The 27,154-nt window shown below is 44.1% G+C and overlaps 1 protein-coding gene across 5 annotated transcripts in view; it reads left to right on the top strand.

Moving 5' to 3' along the window:
• OSBPL5 (oxysterol binding protein like 5) overlaps window positions 1-27,154 on the top strand; it is a 174,123-nt gene that overhangs the window by 35,399 nt on the left and 111,570 nt on the right. For 2 of the 5 annotated variants that reach the window (XM_071427768.1, XM_071427766.1), the window contains exon 1: window positions 3,893-4,136. The exons of 1 other annotated variant lie outside the window; for it this stretch is intronic. In XM_071427768.1, coding sequence (XP_071283869.1) covers window positions 4,041-4,136 — 96 coding nt within the window. In that variant the 5' untranslated portion in view covers window positions 3,893-4,040. Of the gene's footprint in view, window positions 1-2,527; window positions 3,012-3,509; window positions 3,643-3,892; window positions 4,137-27,154 lie in introns of those variants that run through there. 2 more of the 5 variants (XM_071427772.1, XM_071427771.1) reach the window with 2 other exon arrangements.

The raw sequence follows: 27,154 nt of genomic DNA, 5'->3' as shown, positions 1-27,154 counted from the left end.
ACACTGATATTGTGTTGTTGCACATCTCCAAGGGTTGCCATAAAAATATGTGAGATACTGCTTTTCAGTGTTCTATCAAGGTCTTCAAGTTGCATTATTGGATTGTTAGGACTGAAGTAACGACAGCTGAAACAGCCTGACTAAACTCTCCCAGCTTATTGTGCTTTGCTGCTTTAGAATTAAAGCTTATTGTGCTTTGCTGCTTTCATTACCCTGTTTATGATAGAGTTCACACCAGTTTACAAGGCGTTTTAGGACAGAATTTTGTTTCTGTGGTAGGAAAGTTTAGTGTTACAAACGCTGGCAAATGCCCAAAGGAAATACCACAGCTGCCAACCCCCTGAAAGGAATGCTGATTTCTTGCAAAGGAGAGCTGAAGCCAGAAGGGTCCTCAGCCCTAACTGCAAGGTACATCCATCAAAGAGCTTCTGTCAAAGGGATATGTGATATCTGGGGGACACTGATGAATTAGCTCTAAGCTAGGGAGCTCAGGTGGACACAGCAAAGCTCACCCCAAATGCACAGCTGGGTTATGAGCTCTGTACTCCACATCTACCCCCTGGGGGTTTTATGATACACACCTCAGGTGTATCTGCATGGACTGCTGACAGCACATAACCAGCTGTTTCTGAATGGCTGTTAACAGAATAGACACTAGAGGGCTGTGGAAAATGGTCTTCAAAAATATTAGTGTTTGCATTGCTTACTCCCCACCTTCCTGTGGGGGACTTATAAGGGGGAGAACAGATCTAGGTCCCAGCTTTGACAGACAGGGAAGTGATGGATTGCTCTAACCCAGCGTCAGGGGACCCATCTGGTGCAAGGTCTGAAGACACAGCAAATTCAAGTTCAGGGCTCCCTGGACCATGAGAAATGCCATGGCTGCACGATGCAAAGCATCAGTCTGAGGTAAATTTTCTCTCATTTTCTCCAGTTTATGGACAAAATTTTGACAATTTAACTGACAATTCTCTGTATCACTAATGCCTCATGCACTGTCCTAGAGCATATAGGAAAACCTAATGTATTATTTTTTTTTATCAGGGTCTCTAACTTTTTTGACATAAATAATTTTGGATGCTCAGTTTTTTATCAAATGAGTGTTGCGTAGCAATGTGGCAGATGAAACCCTAGTAATCATGGAATGATTGCCTGATAAGAAAATAATTTAGTAGAAATCTTAGCCAAAACACTTTTAGAAGGGTTTTAAAAAATGTTCAAAATGGAAATCCCTGGGAATTGAACTCTAAATCCCACCAAGATTCATGTAGGGTGCTAAAAACTGTAGATCTCTGTACCAAAGTAGCTGAGAAGCCATGATGGGACAAAGCCAGCCTGGATGCAGACGGGTGGACCAATGTCAAGTCCATGCTTTTGTTAAAAAGCCATTTGTACCAGACAAGGTGCTGGCAAACTACTTGGCTGCATTTGAGTGTTCCAGCTCTAAAAGCAGAAGGGAGTGGAGAACACAGAAAGGACTCCAGTGTGGCCTGGAACAGACAGGACAGGAGGCAGCAGGGAGAGTGAGAAGGCAGCATGAGGCAGGGTGAGCTGTTTCATGCTCTGAGAGGATGGCTCAACCTGGCAGTGCCCTGAGCCAGGGTGATGAGAGGCCTTGGCATCTCCATGCAGTGCCCTGCCCCATTGCACAGTACAGGCTTGCCCTCAGGGTTAAATTTTGGTGAGGATTAAGTGAAAATCTGGACCAACTTGAAGGCAGCTGGAATCATGACAACTCTCCACACCTTGCAGATGATGGCAGAAATCACAACAAATACAGGTGAACTTAGAATCACCTGCTCTATGCAAGTGATTCAGGGGCTTATTTAATGGGTAGAGAAGTGCTGTGTGAAGAGCAGGGACAGCTTAGGCTGTGTGAGCTGTTCATTGTTTCTGCTGTGTTTATAGTACTTCTTTCCAGGAAAGAGCAAAAATGGATGTGACTTCTCCTTCCCACACCATGCTCTACTCCTAGCTAGGTACAGTGCATTCTGCTCTATGTCCCATTGAGCTGACCAGGAGAAAATCAGCTACCTCTACTGGCATTAGGTATGTGGATATCAGTGGTGCAGGGTGAAGCCTTCCCTGGATCCCTATCAGTGATCTAGGGAAGCCTGGGCTGGAGTTGGCTGGAGGCAGTAAGTGAGAGAGATTGTGCCCTGGTCCAAGCTGACCTTGCATCTTGGGATGAATTCAGGATTTTTCATTAAGATCTGGGAAACCTTTTCAAGTAATGAGTTGCTTTTTTTTTTAGTGCTGGAAGCTGGCTTCCCGTGTAGTGTGAGGAACATCAGAGCTAGAGATCTTTGTCTTGCACACGGTAAAGAGAAAAAGGATCTGGCTTTTTATGTGAAGGGTGGGGTAGTAAAGCATTTCAGGCACATGATTTAATGCTTCTGGTTTCAGAAGCATGAGTCTGAGCTTCATGCAGTATTTTGCACCAAAGCTTCAGCTCTACATGGGTGATTCAGACTTTAGTGATGTAAGTCAGACTCATGTTGGTCACATTATTCCCTCATGTGATTTTTGGTTTCAGAAAGTTTGGGTGCCTTTTAACTTTGCTACATCTCTTCCCATGGAGATGAAGGAGGTGTGAAGTCCTGTTTGGCTTCCTATTCTCAGTCCAGTGCTGAACCGTGGGACCTGCAGAGTGGAGGAGAGAGGAAGCATCAGTTAAATGCGTGTGGCTGGGTCGTTTTCTGCCCTGATGCTTTACCAGATACTCTGCTGCCTGTAAAATCATGCCTCCCCCGAAGGGCAGGCAGGCTGAGACCAGGGATGCGATGATTGGACTGTCCTCCTCGTCTGGAGGAGCTTAGGGGTCCGTGCTTGCCATGGGATTGATTTTTCGCTCTGGATGCACAGGCGAAGCTGGGAGCGCGCCCAGCTGCGTGTCAGGGCTGCATATTGCATGGGCGCCTTTGAGCCACGGCGTCGGCGGAGGCGTGTGGCTGGATGCTGAGACAAAGTGCTCCTGCAGCTGCAGGGCTTCAGCGTGGTGATTCCTCCAGGTTGGCTTTTCTCCATTATCTTGCGCGTGGCGTCAGTGAACCCCAGGGAGGGCTTGCTGGCCGGGGGGTCCGCCTGATTCTTATTTAAGGGGTTGGTGGTTTTGCTTTATTTACTCTGCCTCGGCTTCGGGCTCTCCCTGTGCCGAGGAGAAGAAAGACACGAGCTGCGGGGAGTGCGGGGGGGAATAACAAACCGAAGGGAGCCGAGCTCCAGCCGGGAGAGGCCGAGGCGCTCCCCGGGGCGCTCCCGCGGGGAGCCGAGCACCGCGCCCGCTCCGCGCCGATCCCGCCCGGATTTTGCACGTTTCCTTCTCCCTTTCTTTTTTTCCTCCCCTCTCCTCCGTTTTTATTTTTTCGCCCTCTATTTTTCTTCTCCATTCCCCCCCTCTCTTCCCTCCCTCTCTCCCTAGCGTGGTTGGATCAGTCTTTTGGTATTTCCTGCCGCCGCCTCCCCCGAGCAGCTGTCCGGCCGCGGCCCGGCGCTGCGCGCTTTCCGTGCCGCCGGGGGAGCGGCTCGGCGGGGCCCACGCGTGTCCCCGCTCCCGTCCCACGCGTGTCCCGGCGATGCGGCGGCGGCGGGGCGCGGCGTGCTGAGCGCGGCACCGCGCGGGGGCTCGGCCGCCCCGGCCAGGTAAGACGCACCGGACATCCCCACCTCCCCCTAAAATCCACGTCCTCCCCCGAATCCCCGAAGCCATCCTCCCCAAAATACCCTCTAAAAGCAAATACCGCCCCCCCTCCCTGCCCTAAATTATTCCAATAAATCCTCCGCCTCCCGTGCTAGCTGTTCTTCCTGTCCCCCGCGCTGCCAGGCTGCCTATTTTTAAGTATAACGTGGTACCCCGGAGTCGGCTTGCGGGCGGCGTGATTTCAGCGAGGGTCTGAGCGCTGGCAGCTCTGGGAGGGTACCCTGCCGCCTGTGCCCGTGCTTTGTGCCCAGGTTGTGCGTCGCCGTTTCTACGTGTGCCTTTTTTGGGGTTTGGCGACGGGAGCTGTGGGGTGGTTCCCCTTGCCCCCCGACTTCTCGGCATGGCAGGGCTGGGGAGCCAGCAAGCGGCCGGTGTGGCGTGTGGGATGGCGTGCTGTCAAGGAGACCTGATTTCTTTAGACATGTGGGCATATCTGGTAGGTGGAACGCATTTTTAATGTACTTCTTCCAGCATGGTGAGGAACTAGTAAGGAGACTGCACTGTTACTAATTGGCTACATTTAATTGATAATAGTAATTACCTTTCCTATAGGTGCTTGTACAGATACCATGGTGGAGACCATAGGTATTGCTGTCTAAAAGCCAGATTTTGGAAACCTGAGTTTAGAAATGCTTGTAGCTTGCACTAAGTGAAGCAAGGCAGCATTCCTAGAGAAATAAACACATAAGCACATGTGACTGACTCTTGGATCAGAAACCGTATATTTCAAGTGCTATGCAAACCTAGAGCATTGTAGTGTGAAACAATTGTTTAACATAAGTGAGGGGGGAAAGTTCTTTAAACTGCGTAGCAACCTCCTCACTTCATCCAGGTGCAGCCGTATCTTTGTTGTCAAAATATTCCTTCCCCCTCTTTGCACTGATGTAGGAGATAGCAACAGCATTCAGCAATGTCTGTACAGCAGAGAACAGCCATTGCACTGGATGTGTCCCCAGCTGCCACCTTTCCTCCTTGGCAGCAAGTTTTCAAAAAGGTGTGAGTGGGGAGGGAGAGACAGAAGCCTCAAGCCAGGCGCTGTGTGTGGTAAGTTCTCTTCCCCAAAGAGGAGAATGGGTCTTCTCAGCTGGGCAGTTCCCAGCAGGATGGTAGTGACCCTGGGAGTATCCCCACCCCAGCAGGGCAAGGAGGGGGACAGAGCTGGGCCAAAAGGACCTGGGGCAGCAAGGGAGTCAGATTCAGCTCCAGGGGTTACTTTGTGGTATTGTTGATGGAGGTACAGACAGCAGCTCTCTGATTCAAGGAGAAAATAGAGGCCATAGTCCTGCCCACTGCCTATTCTGGTTTGAAGAGGACAGTTTGAACCTAAGGAATGATTTAATCATGGTGATGCATGAAAGTAACTGAAAGGCGGATTTACTGCTCTAATCTTTTCATGGTGCTTAATTTAATTTTCATGTGCTTTATTGCAACACTGATTCATCAGGTGAGTGGGAGGGAGGCTTGCAGAGTACAGGTGGTTCAGTTTCCATTACTGGATTAGATATTGCTCAAGGTGCTTTCTTGGCTACAGCAGGAGAAAAATGGCTCTGTGTCTGATACAGTGTTGTGGTTTGGAATCAGGATATCTCTAGGGAAAGGCCATTCCTATAATCTGTAATATGCAGTGTTTGAAATCAGTGTGCCGTGCTCAGAGCAAAACTGAGACTCGACTAATTCTTATTATGTTCATAGATCATAAAAATTTCAGTTAAGCTAATCTGAATTGGGTTGGACTCGCTCCATGTCCAAGGGAGCTGTTATCTGCTGGAGGCAATTGTGAGGTTGTTAGCATTGCCACTGCTGAAGGTCTTTTAGTGCTGGATCTGGGGCTGAAGAGGTAAAAATGAAACTGCCCTGAAGTGTGTCAGCAGGGCCCTGCTGCCTCTGAGCTGCAGAGCACAGACCTCCCTCTGCAACTGCAGAGATTTCTGCTATTTGATCTCCTGTTTTATTTGGGGGAAAAGCTGCATTTAGTGTTTTGTCTCCTGACCTCCCTGCCTTTGGAGCATTAACAGCACAGTGTTTTCTCAGCCAGAAATGCTGCTCCTCACGCCTCCAGTCCTCAACATGAGATGTCTCTGGCAGCACGTTGTAGGTGTTTGTGCATGCCTGCTGTGGTTACTAAGGTAAAGGAAACACAAGAAGTAGCTCGGGGAATGGGAACAATCCAAATGCCAAATACACATGGGTTTTTGGCAGGAATGACAGTGACCTGCTCTGCCAGCATGTCTCAGTGTGGGTCTGGGCTTGCTCACTCCTCATGCAGGCTGCTGACTGTCACTGCTGGTGTTTATGATGTGCTATGAAGCATCAAGCATCTTGAGACTGAGCAAACTCCTCCCAGGTGCTCCTCAGCCCTCATTTTGGAGCTGTGTGGTTGTGGTGTATTTAATTGTACAGGGCTGTGTCTAAATCACAGGTTCTGCCTTCATCCCAGCTCCTCCCCACCACTGTGGCTCTTTCTGGTCATGCAATGAAGAGGGAAGGAGACAACCATCCTGAAAAACACCCTTTTGATAAGTAGCTGCTGAGCCTCTGTGGGGAGGACTAAGGAGCAGTGTACAACCTGCCCAGGTTTCCACATTTCTCAATTATTGGAATACTCTTTCTCTGCTCAAGGCATGGGAGTGTTGTCCTTGCATCGGGCTCTAGGTACTGCATATGCATCTGTGTAACACAAAAAGATCAAGGGACTAAAGGGGAATATTCTGCAAAATTGGAAGCAGCTAACACCAGGCTAGTAAGAGTTACCTGTAAATGGTTTCTGCCCATCACAGAAGGAGAGTGATGTGAAAGAGGGATTAGGGTTAGAAGGTTAGAATAGTCCAGCTGCTTGTGTGGTGGTATTTTTTAATTTCTTTCAAGCTGCATAAAAAACATGGGCATATCCCTTGTTCTTTAGTCTCAATTTTCTGTAGTGTCTTTAGTTGAAATGGTGCCATTTTTTCCTTTATGCTCCTTTCACATTGAAGGATTTATAGGTATATAAATCAAAGTCTGAATTGAAAAGGCTCAATTCTCCTCTTTGTTTAATAAACAGCCAGCTGTATACCTGGGCTTTCCTTTGCAGTGTGCCACTGAGGCCTGTGCTCTGTTCCAATATCAATAACTTTACTGTGCTGGCAGTTTTCTTGATAGTAGTTTTTCTATGTGTTTTGTTAAACTCCATGCCAAGCTTCAACTTACTGGGAATTGACTGCAGGGCTGTATGAGTTGGAGTGTTTTGGCAACCCAGTTACCATTCTCATGATTATAGCATCAGTGAAAAATTAACCAGCTAAAGGCAAAAGAGAAATACTTAAAGGCAAAAGAGAAATCCTTAATAAACTGGGACGTGTGCAACTCTCCTTGTGGGGAGGAGGGGGGAAACTCAACAAGGGGCTTGCCTGCTTCATCCTATCTAATCTGTCAGTGAATCAATCAATGTGAAATTGTACCCCCAAGGAATAATGTAATAGCTATTTTGTGTGTATTCCCAAACTGGAATGCTGCTGTAGTAGAGTCCTGAAGGGTGTGCTGTCTAAATCGATCAGCAGAAACCAAGATAAAAGCAGACTTGCTGCTGATCTATCAGATGTGGCAGAGAGGAATCGAGGGATGAAATGTTCTGTGTCGAGTGCAAAGCTTAAATGTGAGCTTGGTCCTTCTGTGTCCCAGCACTTCAGGCACAAAAGCAGTGTACTGATAGCTCTCCTTCAGTTTTCTCTCAGCAAAATCATGAGATTGCTCTGAAAGGTACTTTAATTTTCATGCCAATGCATTTTGTTGCAGGCAACTGTCGTAGTGTCATTGTTCCATCCCACCTTCAGTGCTGCAGAGGCAGCTTGCCTTTTCTTACCTGTGTTGTTTGATGCCAGTTGAGAATGGAAAGTCTGTGCTAGCACTGCATTTTTGAATTGATTTGCTCTTAGGTTAAAATGATGGGGATTCTCTCCTCACAGCAATAAATTGCCATGTCCCAATGAGGAGAGGAAGGGAATTCTGCTCCGTTGCATGGTATGGGTAACTGTTGATCATTGTGAATAATCTTTGCAGAATGAAAAGAACAACTTAAATTTCTTTTGTGTTATTGTTTGGATATTTTTGCATGTTCTCTTTTTGCTATCACTTCAGCATCTGGAGAGAATCACTTTTATGTAGAAGTAGGAGGTGACCAAGGCTTTTATACACCTTATCAAACATTGCACAGTTCATCCGGGCAGCTCTTGCTGGCTCATCTGTAAAATCCCTGAAATGTGAATGTGAAATTGCCAGGGGAATTAATGCTCTGTCAGAGTGGTTATTCTGGCAAGCTCCTGGCATGGATGCAAATAAATGAGATTTCCATTTTATAAGATGAATGTTTGTCTTTTCTTTCTGTCTTGCCTTGAAAAAGAGCCTTGTGCACTGCTGCAAGGCTGACAGTTGCTGATGCAGTGAGTTATTTTTTTTACCTTACCTTACTAAGGAAAGTAATCTGGATTTGCAGATAATTTCATTTTCTTTCGTGTGTGGGTCAGACAGTTCGGGTCTAAACAGTATTTTTTTTTTTTGGTAAATCTGTAAATCCTTATTTGGACTATGAAGGCTTTCAGTGGGCACTGAATGCACAGTACAAATATAGCATTAGTGGGCAAGGCAGTAATTTAAACTGCCTTCCATGGAGCTCTGTTATTGTAATCTAGAGCAGGACACAAGTGTGTTAAATATGAAATACACAGTGTTTGTATTTTTCAGTTTCGTTTGTAGTAGATTTTCTTCTTTCCTTTTTGACATCTGTCATTTGCCCCAGCCTCCTTGTCCTACTCTGCTTTTGTAACCTTTCTCATTCAAGAGGAGATAGAATGTGTATAACCATGCGTAAATTTTTTTGTTTTGTTTTGTTTTAATTCAGGTTCAGTGGATGCAAACAAGATCCTATTTCTTGGCTGTTAAACATATTTTTCAGTGTTGTGGGGGTTTTTTTTGTTGTTTAGTTTGTTGTTGTTGTTGTTTTGCATTTGGTTGTTTTTTGTTGGGTTTTTTTTGACTGATGAACCACCCAAGCTTTGTTGCCTGTAATCAAACTGCTGTTACTGCCTGAATTTCTCTCTGGACTCCAGATCATGGGAGGCACCTTGGCACAGCTGCAGTCATTTATTAATACCTGCACTCATTTATTCCTACACCTATGCATTGCAGTAGACTTGGGGAGCTCCACTTGTGGACAAGGCTGGAGGCTGCTTAAACCAAGCCTAGACTGTCAGGCTTCCAACCTAGTTTTTCCCAAGCTGGTGTTCAAGTTCTGGCTTGTGGAATCCCTCAGCGTAGGTGCTGAAGGCTTTCTTTTCCAAGAGGGTGAGGTGTACTGAGAAGCTGGGAGGATCTCCTAGCCATGAGTATATCTGAGAAGTGCAGTGCAGGGTCTCTCATTTCTGAGTTCCCTGAGAAGGTACATGGCTAGGGTGTGTCAATATCAGCTTTCCATGGTTTTTTCATCCTCTCTCTGCCTGGATTGTGTTCTTTGGTGTCAAGGTCTCTTATTGGAAATTCACACAATATTTAGAGCAGTATTGTCTTGGATTTTGCTGGGCTGTTCTGTAATATAAATAAAACCAGTCTCATTATGTAAGCAAGATACTGAATAACTTGTGTAAAAGAGCTAAGACAGTGGGTGCAACAGTGGCAGTTTTATTCTCTTTGAACAGGTGCATGCCCATGAGGAAATAAGAGGTAGGTAGGTAGGGACCAAGTGAGAAACATTGAGCAATAACAGACTGTGACTCAGAAGCAATTTAACCATAATAATCCCCACAACACTAAAGGTTCTTTTTCCCAGAAATGCACAATATGCTTTTCTGTGCTATAAAGCTGTTGTCAGCTGACATCATTGTGTTAACATAAGACTTGCTGTTATCCACAAGATGCACAGTTAGCAGAGAGCACTTCCAGTGCTGGCTGCTGTGCTGGCTGCTAATTATTACTAATGTTCTCCCAATTGTTGAAAAACAATATATTCCAGATATTTCCTACTTAATATTTTATTCCTGATGGCTGGTAAGCTTATGTTGTGTTAAAAATAAGGCTTCTAATATCACTCCAAGTATTACCAACATTTGATTTATTTAGGAGAAAAGGACCATTTACCAAATGCCTCTCTTGAGTACCTGTTGTAGAGATGCTTTGTCTTTCTTCTTTTTTTTTTTTTTAATAATTTTTTTAAGAGTACCAGTGTGGAAATTTATGGCTTTTATTTTTTGTTTATCGTGACCCTCTCAAAGTCTGTGTGTTTTCCCATTGACTTCATGGCAGCCAAGTGCTTTTTATCCTGTATGTCTCTTGGAGAAATCACATTAATGATGTATCACTAGCCACAGAGAGCTTTTGCTGAAAGCACACAAAGGCAATAATTTACCTTGTGATTTTATAAAAGGCAGACTTTTTTTCCCTCATATTAAAAAAAGGAAGCTGTTGAAGTGAAGGAAAGTGAACAGAGAATTGGTACTCAAGTACTATCTCTGCAATGTGAGAGGGACATTGCAATACCATTTATGAGATTCTCCCATTTTTCCTTGGAGATGTGGTATTGAATTTAGAAATAGATTTTGAACAATTTTCCACTGAACATCTCACTTTTCTCCTCACTGAATAGCTACAAACCCTTATTGTTTAATAGCTATCTTCACTTTTAACTGATAGAGTTTCATAGAGGTAAGGTAATAGCTGTGAAAAGGTAGGACTTTTTCTAGACACTGTTTAATTTACTGTAATTATATTAAGTGCTAAATTGAAAGAGGCTTTTCTAGTGAAGATGAGGGTAATGAATAGTTGTGTGTTATTACCATAGCCACAATGGGGGAAGGAAGAAGTGATTTAAGTTTTGCTCGAGACAGAAAAAAGAAAACCTGCCCCAATGTGGTCCTTAATAATTAATTTTCCCCTCTCTATTGCTGACTCCCAGGTTTTGCTAGAAGAGTTTTCTGCCCTTGAGATGCAGCAGTTTATTAAAGGAATCAGCAGGCACTCCAAGTGAAAATGGCTGTGGAAATAGAGTGAAGAACCAGATTGCACCCTCCAGCCAAGCCTGGAGCTACACAGGCAGGGGCACACACAGCAAATGCCATTGCAGCTCTGAAGGCACTGCAGTGTAGCATGGCTCCCCCGAGGCTCTGCTCCCTCTGTGCTTTGCCCACACTGCAGAGAAAGCTGTGGTTTGCTGCTCTTTTCTGCTTGGAGCAAGTTGCAACATCTCAAGTCCCCGGGCAGGTTGAGTGGGCGCACCCAGCTCTCTGCCATCCACCAGCACCCGCCCCTGCTGCTCTTCCCGCGCCAGAGCTGCGGCACCTTGTGCTGTTGCTTCCCTCCATTGGCCTTGTTTGAGAGCCTGGGCAAATCACAAGGTGTGCAGAGTTGTGTACCCCATGTAAAAACACACCAACTCACTGTCTTGGCATATTTGATGCGAGTGAGAATGGCATCTTTTATGCCACTTTTAACGTGGAACTTCTGTAAGCACACCCTGCCTCTCCATGTGGATAGAAGTGTTCTATCTGGGGCAGGATTTCATTATGTCCTTGGAAGTTGAAGCTGTTAAGGGGAAAACCAAAGCGTGTTCCCTCGTTTATTCACCTCTGTACCCTGGGGTCCAAGACTTTTCTGCAGTGTTTCCTGCACTGGCTTCTCTTGCTGTCCTGCTAGGACTGCTGCCAAGCTGATCTACAAGGCCTTGTCCCATACAAGTGTTTATCTCCTGGGAGCTGCACTCATGCCATGCTCTTACCTCTCAAAGTCTATCAAGAGTGCGTGTGACTGTACTTGACACTTGTGATCTGGGCTAGATGTGAACCCCTAGGGAAAGGCAGCGTGTGAATTATTTAATCTCTTGAGCATTCCAGGCCCCTGTATAAAAAGCATTAAGAAATATGGGGCTTTCCCTTACTTTAAGAGAAGGTCTGTGTTAGCCTTGCTTGAACTCTCAGAAAGTTGAGTATTTTGAGCACTAAAGTTCATACCATTGCTCTAAATTGATTGGAGTGCAATTACGGGGAACCAATGTAAGCAGTGTTTGCTCCCAGGTGGACCAGAAATATTCCTGATAAACCTTCTGTTTTCTTGCCTTCTCTCCCTCCTTCTCTTCTCCAGTCATTTGGCTCTCCTGGATGAGACAGGTTGAGGCAATGCAAGTAGGATAATTTTGTGGTTAGGGCATTTGGCTTTGAAATCAGGAGATCAGAGTTAGTTCCTGCTTCCATCACAGGCCTCCTGTAGCTGTGGGGAGATTGCTTGCACCTCTGTGCCTCTGTCTGCACCGGAAAAATAACACAGTAAGTTTTGGGGTTGGGTTTTATTTATTTTCCTGTGTTGGCCTACAGGGCTCTGTTATGAGGGCAGGGAGAGGGTCTGATCTGTTCTTGGGGTTATTTGGCATTGTCTGCTGGCCCAGTTCCAGCCAGAGCCTGTTTGCTCTCTGGATAAAGCTACTAGGAAGTCTTCAGGTGCATCTTTTTTCTTTCTTTTTTTATTCACTCAATTCTTTTGTCATGCTTTTTGCTTTCATTTAACATCAAAATTAAATGGTTGGTTAAGCAGAGCAGCTTTTAATAATGTGTAGAAAATGAGCTGAGCTGTACACATAGATGGTGCCCATAGGAAGCCTGGAAGTATCCCATAGTGTTTTTAATGGGCAGTCCTACTGCACTGTGAGCTGTTGGCTCAGTGAGGCTGTCTTAGATGAGCTACAGATGAGACTTCCAGTACTGTAAATATCTGTGCCATTTAGCTTTGAGTACCAGGAAATGAAACAGCGTGGGAAATAAGAAAAAGGTTTATTTTACTGAAGCCAGTAAAACAATATTTTCTTCAGCCTGATTTGGAAGTGGACCTTAGAAAAGTTAAGTGGAGAAGAAATGCAGTGTTTTGGGACCAGAAGCGTTTAACAAGCAGCATGAGCTGCCCATTGCTGGCTGCTCTGCTGCTTGATTGCAGCACAGCGAGGTGCAGGGCTCAGGCAGCTGGAGAAAGGCTCTTCAACAGTTGGCAGGGTGATCTCCTAAGGTGCTTATCTGGTGAGAAAGTGGGCTCAAGTAGGAAGGCTGGAGTTTGCTTTCTGGACAATGTAGCTTTTCTTTGCATCTTGGATGTTAAAGCCAGCTGTATCAGTCCTGTTGATCTCATTTGGCTTTGCATCTGCAAGGATTTTAGCCTGGGATTCTTACATCTAGTAATTTCTGCTTCAATTACAGCATTTTCCTTAGGCAGGTAGGGTATTTTAATTTTTGGTGGTGATTCTTTTGTGCTCTTCAGAAATGTGTGGAAATGGTAGTTTTCTTTACAGTAAAAGATTTCTCTCTAATATGGCATTTTTCTACCTTCCTTCTTCCAGCTTTCTGACATCTTTTCCCTCTAAGTGATTGCAGACTATGATCAGGTGATCCCTTACATGTCTTTGATTAGTTAAATAGGTTGAACATCTTAAATCTCATTGCAGTTGATTTAAGACTTGGAGACAGCCTTATGGTTTTTACTGGATCCTTTCCAATTTTTCATGCTGCTGCATTTCAGGTAAGGATGAAGATTGCATGTGCTATGTCAGCAGTGATCTTGCAGCTGTCAAAGACAGAAGTAAGGCTGCATTCTGGCTCTTGCTCTTTTTGTTCCTTCCCCCTTGTTTATGCTTCCAGGAACTGAGCAAACCCTGTTCACCCACGATATTGCACTTGGCATTCAGACTCTGTTAGTTATCTATAGTTCTTTATAAATCAGAGCTGTTTTGGAAAGCCAAGGTTTGTGTCTGGACAGGGAGGAGGGGGTGTTTTGGTCTGGTATGTGGCAACTCAAAGTTATTTATCATAGATTGTGCTCTCTGCACTTCAATAATCTGCTGACATTTTGCCAGTAATAAAAAGGTCAAGGAAAAAAGTTGCTTCCTACAAATCATGGCATTTGATTGTTCTCATTATTAAACAGAGCATGGTTTCCTTGGAACAAAATTTCAGCCATCCCCAGCTTTGTAAACGATAAATTGCCCGCTGGTACAAATGCATAAAAATGAAAAAGCAGCTTCCTTTTGATCTTGCTGGTCTCTATTCCAGTGATTTGTCCTTTCCTAAAGCAGGGTGTGGGGAAGATGCAAGAAGGAAGTGTCCCTTGGATGTTAAATACACTAGCAAAAAGAAATTATGCAAAGTTGACACTTGTAAAATGCAACATTTAGTTGATTTAAAGGGCCAAAATCTCTGTAGTCTAGGATTCACAAAATGTTACATATTCCTAATTTTTAGGAATGGCTTTCCGTGTCACCTGCTAAGAATGCTGTGTTAGGTCCAAAGCACAATAATGCAGTTAAACAAAACATTGTATCCTCTTTTTTTTTTCTTTTTTTTTTCTTTTTTTTTCCTACAAACTTCCCCATTGATTTTTGTCTCTGAGATGCCTGAGCTTGCAGCTGAAGTGCTGTTTTTCTTGTTACCCCAAGTGGTGCTTTGTGATACAGAGATCACTCTGTGTGAGGCAAGGCTCTGGCTTAAATATAACAGCAGTGGCTGGGCAGTGGATAAGCATCAGGAGTCAAGTAGGAGATGCATGGACACCATCCATGGTGGGGAGCTTGGGTGGATGTGAGGGAGCTCAGAGGGAAAAGGTTACTGTTTGTGGGGGCAGGCTGATGAATGGTAGTGCTGTCAATTAGGGTAGTTTGTTGGTTTGCACAAGAAGCAGCAGAGTTGGTGTATTTTTGTTACAGAAAATTAACAAAAGTGTCTTGCAGAGTGTTGGCTTGTTTCTCTTGCAGCAGGATAATTGCTGCTACCCCTTCCCAGAGCATCTCTGTGGATACGTAAGAATGCACAGCTAAAAAAGCTGAATTATAACAATTATATGGCTATGGTGGACAGAGGAATTGTGTACTGCAGTTCTTACTGCCAAATTCAAAATTAATTTGAATGTCAATCCTTTCAAAAAAGGGAGTCTAGAAAGGTCTGTATTGGGGGAAATACAGCTTTTGTAGTCTCTGGCAGATACAATCAGGTTTTTTTAGGTTTTAACAGTGTCATTACATGAAAGTCCAGTAGGCAGAAGCTGCATATTTATCTACCCAGGAATTCAATACTCCTATTAATTGGTGTTGGAAACAAGCCAAATCCACTTTAAATAGATTTATTTCAAAAAAATGCTGTTTTGCCATTTGAATTACTTCAGCCAAAGCACTCCTGGGCAACTTGGTGGGTTTTACTTTTTTACAGAGCATTATACATGTTGATCCTGGCCATGGCTGATGCCTTGTAAAATGCTGAAATATGCTGGAGCTGGAGCAACCCACTGGCTGTGAGGGGGCTAAAGGAGCATTCCCAGCTTCCAGCCATCCCAAGGAATATGGGGAATCGCCTTCATGCCTCCTTTTCTATATTTAAACGTTTTAAAAGGTTGTGCAGGATAATGTAGTGTGTTTCTGTACTTGCTTTGTATCAAACAGACATGCTGCTCCTTTTCACCCAGCAGATGTGTGCAGGGTACCTAAGCAGACTTCAGAGAAAGCCCCTAAAGGTTTGCATTTAGCACAAAAAGTACAAAATCTTCAGCTTTGCCTTTAAAGTAACTTTTCTAGGATGACTTACATCTGGAGGTCATTCTTTCCTCTCTATGCTCATTTCTACTGTAAAAAAGGATGCAGGTTTCCTTTGTGAAAGCATCCGGCGCTGCTGTGTTTGGGTTTGTGTGCTCATCCTCCTGCTCTCTGGAGTGTGTCTCTCACAGAATACAGTCATTTCTGCTCAAAATTCTTTGTTTAACCAGCACTGGCAGGCTGGGAGATAAAGGTGGAAACTTGGAACAGGACTGAAGAAATGGTCCTAATTTTAGGAAGGTTTGAGTGGAACAGGAAGGGAGCAGGTGGGCAGGATGCTCTGGGGCAAACACACAGTGAAATGTCGGTGCCTGTGTGCATGCAACAGTCACATCTTCCTTACAAGTCTGTTGGGTTGATGTGACATATCTCATTAATCAGACACCAGTGTTATCCTGGGAATTTCTGTGGCTTGTCTCCACCCCACTTAAAACTGGACTTAATGAGCAGCTTCTGGAAAGTGAGGGAGAAAAATACGTCATGCCTGCCACTGTTTCCTTTCACAGCTCATTTACTGGGCCTTTTCTTGATATATTCAGTAGATCTTCATAGACTTCAGAAGGGTTGTTTACAAGAGAAATTTATCAGGTTGCATTTTCTCATAAATGTAATTCAAGGAAATGTCTCCCACTGCTATTTAAAACTAGTATGAAATCAGGCAGTTTTTTGCAGCTATCAGAGGCTATGTCAATGGCCATAGAAAACAAAGAGGGAGCCAAGGAAAGAAAGGCAGGGTAATACAATGGCATTTGAAACACTGTTTTGTTTTCATTCAGATATTTTTAGCTAATGGTGATTTTTTTTCTTTATGTGAGTTGATGTGTTGTGTCAGTGGTAGAAGCTGCCAGTGTAGATGTTTGTCCCAGGAAAAAGATACAAATTGACACTGAATACATTTCAGGGGCTGCTGGATAAAATTATGTTAAGAAATGCTTCAGCAACTCTCCAAAATCTAGATAAAAAATTGCAGCCCCAGTTAAATCAGGTTTTAATTAGTCTTAGAGCAGCCCAGAGCCTTTGCTTTATTTCCACAGCTATCTTCCTGCAGCTTCAGGCACCCCTCTCAGGTAGACACGTTCCTTTGCTTTGTTTCCTGCAGTCCTTCCCAGGAGAAGTGATCTAAATACTTTCAAAGACACTGATTGATTGTTTCCAATCTCTCCTTGGCTTGAAATGGATTTTTGTCTTTTTGATTCTATATATCCAGTTAAGTTCTATATATCTATATTCTATATATTCAGTTAAATCCCACTGAAGTTATGTTGGTAGCGGGGGGACACTGGGGAATGGGCAAAGGTGGATGATGGGAACAAGGAGAAAATCAAGGCTGTGTGTGGTACTCATGGCTTGAATATATAAAGGCATAATCTTCATATACATTTGGGCTGTCTTTGTAGTCCAGTTTCTCTGGGCCTTGAAGATTTCATGGACTGACAGTGTGATGCAATGCTGGGGACTTGCCATGTTTGTAGGTGCAAGCAGGACATGCCCTTTACTAGGTGTTCATGAGTTTTCTGGTACTCTACAGAAAAGCTGCTCTAGAAGAGTAAAATGATGTGAAAGGTGTGTAAAAACAGGGCAGAGGAGTAAAATGATGCAAAATATGTGTAAAAACAGGCCCTGAGTCTCCCAGGGCATGCAGGGTACAGGTGCCTTGTGCTGAAAAAGTTTTCTTCCCTGCAGTTCTATTTGTTAAGCCCTCCAGAATGGTATATATTCAGCACTGTCTGTTCTGGAGCAAGCAAACTGGGAGCAGTTCCACAGCATCTTAAAAAAAAAAGTAGCACTAGAGGCATGCACAAAAAAAAATCCCATTCCTTGCTGGATAAATGAAGGCAGCCCCAAGACTGCTATAATTTATATGCTTTCCTTTTTCAGTGCTGTCACTGGGGAAAATAACAGTGTGCCTGCTTGCTGTCCAGAGAGATGCTGTGCCAAAGCAAATAGTTGCAGCAAGTGGCAAGCAGAGAAGGCACCAAGGTATTTGATGGATGAGTGTTCCTCCCTCAAGCAGAGAGGAACATTTGTGAGAAACTAGTAATATACTGTGGTTGAAATGGCCCATTCAGGGTATAAAATTCCCAGTCAAGTTGCCCAGGAGAGAGTTGGACAGCTGGTGTAGGAGCAGAAATCACTGCAGATAAATCAGGTTGGCATCTAATTGATTGTGGGCCCTGGACAGGCCCTGTTAGTTTTTTTTTCCTCTGGTGGATGAAGTCAGGAAAGATTTCACCGTGTGATGACTGACATTTGTTCCCCCCAGCTTCTTGCCTTCCTCTTACAGCTGCCTCAGTTCAAGAGAAACAAGATGCTTGTCCTGTTTTGCTGCTGTTAGATTTGGCATTGCAGCAGTGTTCCCAAGTCCTTATCCTGTCCAGTCATGGCAAGGAGCTGCTCAGACAGGACCCAGAGCTGGTGGTGTGGGGCAGCATTAAGCTGGATGGAGAGCTGCAGCATCGCTGTGGGTGAGCATGGCTGCTGAAGAGCTCTCCAGAAGTGGGAGCAGTTCCAGCTGGCTGTGAGGGTGGAGGCAGGCTCCTGTGCTATAATTACAAAGGCTGGTGTTTAATTGCTGCTTCCTGCTTCAGAGGTGTGCTGTAAATTAAGAAGGTGCTTTACAATAGTGGCATTTAACTTCTTTCTGTCATCTGCTTTCATTTTAGTTGATCTGGGCTGGGATTTCTCAAGGGAGGTTTCCTGTGCTCTGTGAATCCCTTGAAAGAGTGTGGGCACTGGGTTCTTAGCTCTTCTGGAGGTGACTTGATGTTCCCTCTAAGCCAGGACAGTTGGGCTCTTCTGCACATCTGTTTGTGCAAGACCACTGTGTCCCACATATAAGATCCAGGGACTAGTTGAGGTGATGTGAGAGAAGTTGGTCCATCTTCTCTGTGTTTCATAAACTGAGGAACATCCTGAGATGCTCTGTGATTGCTGGATGTAAGGGAAGAGGAGCGAGTGCACAGCTGGAGGGATGTGCAGTTCAGTGGGGCATTGAACTGCAGCCCTCTAAAGATTGCTGAAGGGAGAGTGGGCAAAATAGTGCCCTATTTTGGGGCTGCTAGCTCTTCTTCCAGCTTTCTTTTTCTAAATTTAAATGAGACAAAGACCAATTCAAGGCTGGAGAGATAGGTTGCATATTCACTATGTGTTCAAAATTCAAGCTCTGGTGTGTGAGTATAGTCAAAATAGCTGTGACGATGCTTCTCAAAAAATACCTTGCTCATCCATTTGTTAGCGATAATATTAAAGATTCAGGAAAATTTCATCAGTCTTGGAGATCTCAAGGATGTTAGAAATTGTGAAGCTCCGTTTAAAAATAGGAACTTCAGGGAGGGGGGTTAAGAATCCTTCTTTACTGCTAAATTTAAGTTCTAGCTCCTGTTCCACACACACGTCCAAGCTTTTCTTTCTCCAAGGAAAAGGTTGGACTTTTTTCAGGTTTTACTGACAAACAAACACTTTTTCAAAGCAGTCCCCTGAGGTTTAACACCAAAAAAAATTGTGAAATTGATTACAGAATGTCAAATCATGGCAGCCCTAGTTGAAACACACAACAGAGACAATATCTCTTTAGTATCCTCTTTTGCACTCCCAATAATTGCCAGAGGAAAGTGTTTGTTTGTGTGCAGGACGAATTGGACTTAACTCCAAGATAATGCCATGGATGGGTCATAGGCCTCCCACTGGTGTGTGAGCTGTGTGGATATGTGCAGATAAGAGCATTGGATTTAGGTTTGTCCAGGTGCTCCTCCACATTGCTCTGTTCCCAGGGGCAGGCAGAGTTTGTAGCCATGTGCTTAAACTGCCCCTGGTGCTTGGAGTAGGATACCCAAAGGTGCTTTTTATCCAGCTCTGTGCTGTGCCTTCCTTTGCTGGCTGTAATTGGCAGGCTTTATTCAGGAAAACACTCTGGCCAGTTGGTGTGGTGGTAATTAAAGTCACTGTTATATGTTATAATACTGTGTGTTGTGTACTCTTTGGAGGAGGAAGGGAAAATAGGTGAGGAAGTGGTAGCTTTGAAGAAGAGGAGTGGTTGTGCCAATTATCCTGGATGAGTTGTTCAGTGACAGTTAATCCATGTGAGTGTAAGCAAGTCCTCTGTGATGGAGTGCCAAGGTCAGGAATTTGAGCTCTGTTTGAAGAGTGAAAGTTACAATCTTGCTGGATTAGAGTTCCTTAGAAGAAAACATCTCTTGAAAAATTGAAGCAGAGCTTTTCCCACTGTGTCATCCATGTAGTCTTCTCTCTTTTTCATGACCAGAAAAGGACAATGGCAGAGGAGTGTTAAGACCCCCTTAGATGAGTTATTCCACAACTCAAGAGTGTGACACAGTGGGTCTGTGAAACTTGCCTCAGAGTATGTCCATATTCATGCCTTTGCATGCAGTCTGCCAGGGGACATCATCCAGTGTGTACACTTGATTTTGCAGGAGGACAACTACTGCAGATACATTATCCTTTGCCATCCCTGGTGTCAACATAGCTGATCTGATTTATACCACCTGGAGCTTCTGTTCAGTATACTGCTACATTTTTAGCGGGTGGAAAATGGTCAGATTCAGAAAGGTGACTGATGTGATTTTGTCTGTGTTTTCTCATGTTGCAAACAGGATTGAGTCAGGACTCAATGTTGGAGGTTTAGCTACATTTGCAATACAGTTCTAGTAGCTGGTAATTTGGGGTATCTGGTTCACCCATATGAATCCCTCTATTGTGCAGAACAAGGTCATTTTCCTTTCTGTCTGCCTTCTGTTGATTTAACCAGACACTATCTTGTAAACATTTTGTTCGATATCTGTGGCATCATTTTCGGTTCACTTCATATGTGGGTTATATGTATTTGTCCGTGTCCCCCTGCCCACCTCTCCACCCCCTCATTGTTAGTGGATATGTTCTGTAGGCTATCCAGAGATTGACATTTCATTTTAGTCTCTGAAAAATGATGCTATTGGTTCCATGATAGACTGCAGCTTGTAGGACATGTGATCAGTGATGCTGAGCAAGGAGACACCCCTTCATCTCATTATATTGACCTTGCTGACACGTAATCACACCCACTGTAGTATGTACTAGTGCCGTGTATCCATAGCAGAATATAAATACAGTACTTTCTGTATATAGCTTTTTGCTTTAATGTAGTAATTTTGTGTAAATGGCACTGTTTTCCTGCAGAGATTGCTATCTGCCTGTGCAAACAAACATGTAAGGCCTTGGATTTCGAATTTCATTGACTTCATTATCCACTTATATTGGTGTGCTTGAGCAAACAAGTCTCCAGTAAAAAAAATGGCATAATGTAATTTACACGTGCCTCTCCTAGGAAGTGTTTGTATGGAAGGCAGTTGTTGGGCCTTAATGGTACCTGTGAGCATTAAATTCATTGAAAGAACCAAGCTGGATGGATATTGGTCCTTGCACCATCAGTACCTCTAGTGCAGTGTGAAAATAAACACTGAGGACATTAATTCCTTTGGAAATGGCTCCCAGTAACTTCTTTCCTTATTGCTGATCCATCTGGGGAAAGTTGTTACCATTTGACTCTTTTCTAACTTACCCATAAGTAATTTACCATTTTCTCTTTGTCTTGGGTTGTTTTTCCTTGCATGTTTGTGGTGATCCTCCCTTTTGTCACTGAGGCACACTTTAATTAGTATGTCCCAAAGGCACTGGCAAGCCTGGAGGGCTGTATTTGGTTAGGAGTAGGATTTTTTCCAGAGGGAATACCCCACTGCTCACATGTAATTGAAACTAGGCTTTTCCAGAGCATCTCACTTGCACACTGGAGAGCTCTGAGTACAGACACACCCTGTAATTGCATAAATCAGAATGAATTTAAGAGGGACAAAGTCTATTGAAATTATATTTTGGAAGGCAGGATTGCTGTTAATGTTTTGAGGTTTGATGGCTTTCTGAGCTGTTTGTGGACAGAAAAGCTGCCATTGCTCTGAGAAGTCCCTGTGCATATTCCTGAGAGGGGATAAGCCAAGGCAGTTTTGGGAATGGAGCTTGGGGCTCCCTTTCCTGCTGCTGAGCAGCCACACCAAGACAAGCACCAGTGCTGTGAGCATGCACCAAAGCCAACTGGGCAGAAGGGCAATTCAAATCAGATAAAGCCAGTTCTTGAACAGATTGAGCTCTATGCTTTTCTAAATCAGAACAAAAATGTCAAATTCCTTATAAATACCAGGCAGTGCACAGCTGCACTGACCTGGCATCTCTGTTCTGCTCTGATGGGTGGAGAGCAGAGTCGAGCTGTTCCTCCGTGAGCCTGGAAGATGGAGAAATATTGAGGTTTTGCTTCTCAAAAGCAATTATCTGCATTTCCCCCCAGCCTGAAGCAATGGGTCACGCTCTCCTTAGCATGGTGAAGAATGTGTCTAGTCAGCACTGGGGGAAATTCTGGAATAGTCCAGGAGTGCCAGGCATTCAGACACAATACCGTCATTGGCAAATCCGCGTGAATAACTTTGGAGCGCTGTAATGTGGGCTGCAAATTGTGAGGCTGACTCCTTACACAGACCACAGATCCATCACTTTGAAATGTCAGGCCTTTGTCACCCAAAATAGTCTTTTGTCTTCTTTTCCCATGCATGATACATGGAATTTTTTCTCTTTTGCTCTGTGTCTTACAGTGTAGTTGGAAAAGAGCCTGTGCGGTTCACACTGAGAAGCTCAGCTAGGAAGAAAGGCTCTTTCCTGACTGCTTGTTGACCAAAGAGATGCAGGCACAGTTGAGCTGTGGTCAAGGCAGGAAACCAAAAGGCAGCTCTTGGGACTCCTGGTGGAGTGTTGTGATGCTCTGCCCTGCAGTGCTGTGTCTGTAGGTTGTAGGAGACAAACCAAACTTCAGCTTTTCAGTGGCTGGAGTGGCAGTCATGGTCCAGCCTGTCAGATTGGCACTTTCAATGACAGGGTTGTGAGAGTGGTCTCTCTCCCTCCTGCCTACCTGCATGAATGAGGTGTGTGTGTATCCTCTGTGAAAACACAGTATGTATGTAGTGTTAGCAAGAGGGAGCTGTGATCCCCCTCAGTTCCTCAGTTGTGGTGATTTTTCTGAGTCTTGATTAAATGAGGTGTGGTCCATATGTGAATTCAAGTTTCAGAAGGGAAAGAAAAAGCAAGTTTCTATTTTTACACACTTGCTTGTACCATCAGAATTATAGCACCTGCTGAAGTGTAGTACACGCTTAAATCTCATCTGGTTTTGAGGCTGAGGACTGTGCTGTGAGCAGTGGGAGGGGATTCAGGGTGTTCCCAGTAGCATTTTTGTTTTGAGATAAGGATTGTGTTTGCAGATACATTCTCCACTTGCGGAGTAACTTCCACTTCCTGTGTTCTGTTTCATGTTGTGGAACAGTTTTGGAGTATGCAAACTACATTGCCTTCAGATGAAACCAAATTGTGTTTATGATAACCAGAAGAGATAGTCCAAAGTGAAACCTGTCCTGTGACTTGATTCCTTAATCTGGATGCATCTGTAATGTTGGTAATTACAGTTCATGAGTTTGGATCTTCATGTTTGGGAAAGGCATCAGCCTATCAGCAGCCTTGGAGAAATCAGGCCCATGTGCTGTGTGGGAGCCTGGAGGAGACACGTTGTCTCAGGACCTTTCACAAGTGTGGGGGAAGATTAAGAGGGCTGAAGTATTGTGTATCACATTGCTCCCAAGGTTAGCCCCAGCAGAGTGGAATGTATGTTTTCATGTGGTTTCTGATGCTGTTGAGATTTGACCAACAACTGTCAGAGCTCAGTTTCATTCTCATGGGTCTTCTATGCTCCAGGGCAAACTGGGGGCTTTTGGCCTTCTCAAAACTGAAGTTCACTGTGCTTTTTCTTGTGCTACACTTAATCTTCTAGAAGATGGTACTCTTGAGCTCTTTCACTGTAATTATTACTTACAAGTATTGCAGAGGAAGCCCAGCATTCTGAGAATTATCTTGGCAGCTAAATACATGAAGAGTGCACTTCAGTTTTTAAATTTGATGTCTAAATATGCTTTTCCCCTTTTAGATTTGGTGTCTTTCCTATATAATTCAATTTCAGGTAAGAAGAGGTGGGTTGAAAAAGGTTTAGTTTTTGGTTTTATTCTTACCTCACCACTCTTCTACTCTTCCTGGGTTAGCTTCACATGCCCAAGTTGATTCTGTGGAAGGAGGTGTACAAACCCAATCACCTCCATGCTCCACATGTTTTTTTTAAGGTACGAACATAAGTGCTTCTTCCACTTTTACCAGGAGGCAGGGCATGAACACTGTGTAACTCTGAGTGAGTAGCAGAGGAAAGTGGATGTGTATTTGTAGCAGGATATGTCCCTATCCAGCACTGAAGAGCACACAAGAGTAACTTTTCCTGAGCAAGTTTGCAATGCCTTTCTTAGCACTGCCATGTAAGTCCCTTTTTCATATGCCACCCTACCTTTCAAGTAAATTGACAAAACCCAGCTCCCATTTCCAGCCTGAGACATGTGAAGGAACTAGTGTATTTCTGGGAATGTATTAAATAAAATCCCCACATCAAGTGTAACTTTAGTGGAAGAAAAGAGGATATTGTCCCCCAGCCTCATTAATGTAGGTTGTAATTGATTGGCTCTATCATGTGTAAAGCTTGAAAAGTCTACTTAGTGTCTTGTTGGGATGATCAGAGTTGAATTTGACCAGCTTAATCAGCCCATACTATTTGCTCATGCATCCTAAAATCGTGTCAGAGGGCATGCCAGTGAAATTAGGGCCTTATTTTCTGAGACATACAAAAACCCAGAGCAATATCCCTGAGAATTCACTTCTGGGGGCCCGCTTATGATATTTCTCCCCCTGTCCCAACACTATCACATCACTGGTGCCTTTTCAAAGCTCTTCAAGTGTAAATCAGGGTTGGAAAGTCTGTTCCCATGGATTGATTTGTAGGATGAAGTCACAATGTTCAAAGGTGGGAGCAAAATTCTCCTACCAGCCCAAAAGAAAAGATTATAACCGGAGTGTTTGACTTCTGTTTAGGGGGAAGAGGACCAGCAGCAAGTGTACAATTACTCTTAATTGTCAGTACCATCAGCATTTATCTTGTGTTTTCTGATTAGTCTAGGACAGGGAATTGTTTGCCATGTGAACCATTTGTTTATACCTTTCTAATACCAGGAAGTTTTAAATATAAAAAAATCCCATCCTGAAACCTTTAATGGGCTCTGAAGGAGGGCAAGAGCTCAGTGGCTCACTGTTCCATCCCTCCTTGCAGGGACATCCTCTGCAAGTGCTTCTCTCCCTCTGCTCTTAGGCTTTTACCCTTTCTGGTTACACAGAAACTGCACTGTCAGACCCCCAGGACATGGGGAAGGGTGTTACTGTCCCACATTTCATGGGACCTGTGGGATAAGGGTTTTTGGTTTTTTTTTGTGACAGAGAGTTGTGTAGGTGTTAGTGGAACAGCTCAAGCTGACCTCAATTCCAAAATCTTTTTGTGCTGCAGCTGTCTGCTGATAGAGTCCTTGTTGTAAAATGTCACATGGACCTGAGGCAGCTCACAGCTGTCATCTGAAAAGGTTATGTTTTACCAGCAGCTTGAGTTTCTTTGTTTTCAAATTGTTGAGTGAAGCTGTTTTAAATTTCACTGGGGAAACCAGGGACACTGACTGATAACCTCAGAGCATCCTGTAACTGAATCTACATGAGCAAATTTACACAGAAAGTCTTGTCACTGCCCTCCTAAGGGGTAAAGATGGAGCTCCTCTTCAGCACTCTATGTATTATGCAAGTAATACTGCAAGTAATAGGGTGCTGTGAGGACACTCTCTAATCCTTTTTTCTTTAATATGCTCATCTGTTTTTTTTTTTTCTTGTAAGTAGTTTTAATTTTTTTTTAATTTTGGCAGCTAGCAAGTAGAAAGTTGTTGCTGTTGAGCTAGAGCAGGCTGGTGTAGTCTAAGTTGTTGCTTGTTGACTTATCCTTGCACAACTCCCAGGAAAATGTACTGCAAGCTTTGCTCCATCTGGCTAAATGCCCCATCCTCTGTGAGGCACAAATTGAATTAAGAAACAAAGCTGTTTTCTACAGTCTGTCTGTTGCTACTCAGTCAGACACTGTTAAGAATCCATTTTAAACGTGGATCCCAAAGTCAATTCCATGTTAAGTACAAATAGGTGCTAGAAAGCAGTATTTTTGTAGCTAAATGTTGAAAATGGTATTGATTTTTCCCATTGTCAGTGCCAAATGTGGAATATGAACATGCCCTATTGTCCCAGGCAGACTTGCTTGGTAATAAATAGTTCTACGTATTATTCAGCTGTCTCCCTATTGGCAGCAGGATTCTTGGAGATCTTGGTTGACTTTCCAGAATTACAGTGTAAAAAATCTGAGTCTAAACTTTGCTAGGATATCTACCTAGCAAACAGCTCCAAGAGAGGTGTGGGACGGGGCAACCCCAACCTGGTGTCAGGACCAGGTACTGGCAATAAAGACTGCCTCTCCTAAGCCTTGGAGATGGAAGAGTTTGGGAAACAAAGGGCTATTTTAGCAGATGTATGGGTTTAAACAAAATAAAGTGAAGCTGTCAGCCCTTTCCCCATCACAGTGAAGTCCTGAGTGTAGACACTCCCCCAGGAGCCCAAAGGTGCATCTCTGAGCTGACCCAACCTGCTTCTCCAGCTGAGACACGTCTGTTGCAGGGACAGGTTTGTGGTCAGCCACCAAGGCACCTACTGGTGTGTCAGAGGGAAAAGTCCCCCAGGAAGTTACACAATAAAAACAAATTCCCTCTCCCTTAAGGTCGCACGATATGAAGCTGTCTACCATGGAGCTCAAGGGGAAATGAATAATGGGGACCTCGGAAATCTAGAGCTGCATCACTGAGTCTGTCAGGTGTATGAGCTGAAAGCTCTGACGTTTCTACAATTGCAAGCTAGAAGAAAGTGTGAGATAGCATTGCTGTTTTGGCCTCTCTGTCATCTCCCTGCTCCTTTGCAGCTCAATCCAATCTCAAGATGGATCCAAAATGCAAATACTAGTTGGAAAATTTCTGACTGCACAATGTTCTTCCCTGCATCCCTCTCTCATATCTGCACCAGCTCTATTAAATGAGGAGCAGAAATATAGAAATGCATTTAGTAATGATGTAGTTTCTTCTTTATTTCTTTTCCTCCTCTGTTCTCAGAAATAGGCAGTGAGTGGTTGGATCATGGGGTTGCTATGGTGAGCTTTAAGATACACCTTTGATCATAGTTGGTGAGTGCCAGCCAGCATATTAATTCCAAGCAGTCCATATGCTTCCAGACCAAAATACCTCTCTCTTGCTACTCTTCATTTTGTTGAACACTTAGCCTGCTAGTTCAAAGACTACTGTGTCTTACTGTGCTGCTCCAAGAAATCTGTTCAAGTTTGGTGTTTCCTTTTCTCACTGGAGGGGCAGCTGGCAGAATTACTGCCTGAAAGGAAGTTGTAACCAGGTGAGGGTCAGTCTCTTCTCCCAGGCAACTAGCAACAGGATGAGAAGACACAGTCTTAAGCTGCTCCAAGGAAAGTTTAGGTTGCACATTAGGAAGAAGTTCTTCAAAGAAAGAGTGGTTGGGCATTGGAATGGGCTGCCCAGGGAGGTGGTGGAGTCGCCGTCCTTGGAGGTGGTTAAGAAAAGACTGAGTATGGAACTTAGTGCCATGGTCTGGTAGACAAGGTGGTGTTTGGTCAAGGATGATCTCAAAGATCTCTTCCAACCTAGTTGATTCTGTGATTCAGTGACCCTTTCTCCTCATGGACTCCTGCTACCTCAGCAAAACCCACCAGCAGCAATCCTGATTTCAGGTAATCTGCTGTAGATTTAGATATTTAATGTGAACTTCTGGTTAAATGAGACACTGAGATGCCTCCCTTGGAAATTAGTGGCAGAACTCCT

The sequence above is a fragment of the Agelaius tricolor genome, unplaced genomic scaffold, assembly GCF_023055355.1.
Source record: "Agelaius tricolor isolate 1412-34295 unplaced genomic scaffold, bAgeTri1.0.p SCAF_5, whole genome shotgun sequence".
In the NCBI taxonomy this organism is placed as follows: Eukaryota; Metazoa; Chordata; class Aves; order Passeriformes; family Icteridae; genus Agelaius; species Agelaius tricolor.
This window is presented reverse-complemented; position numbering and strand designations above follow the sequence as displayed.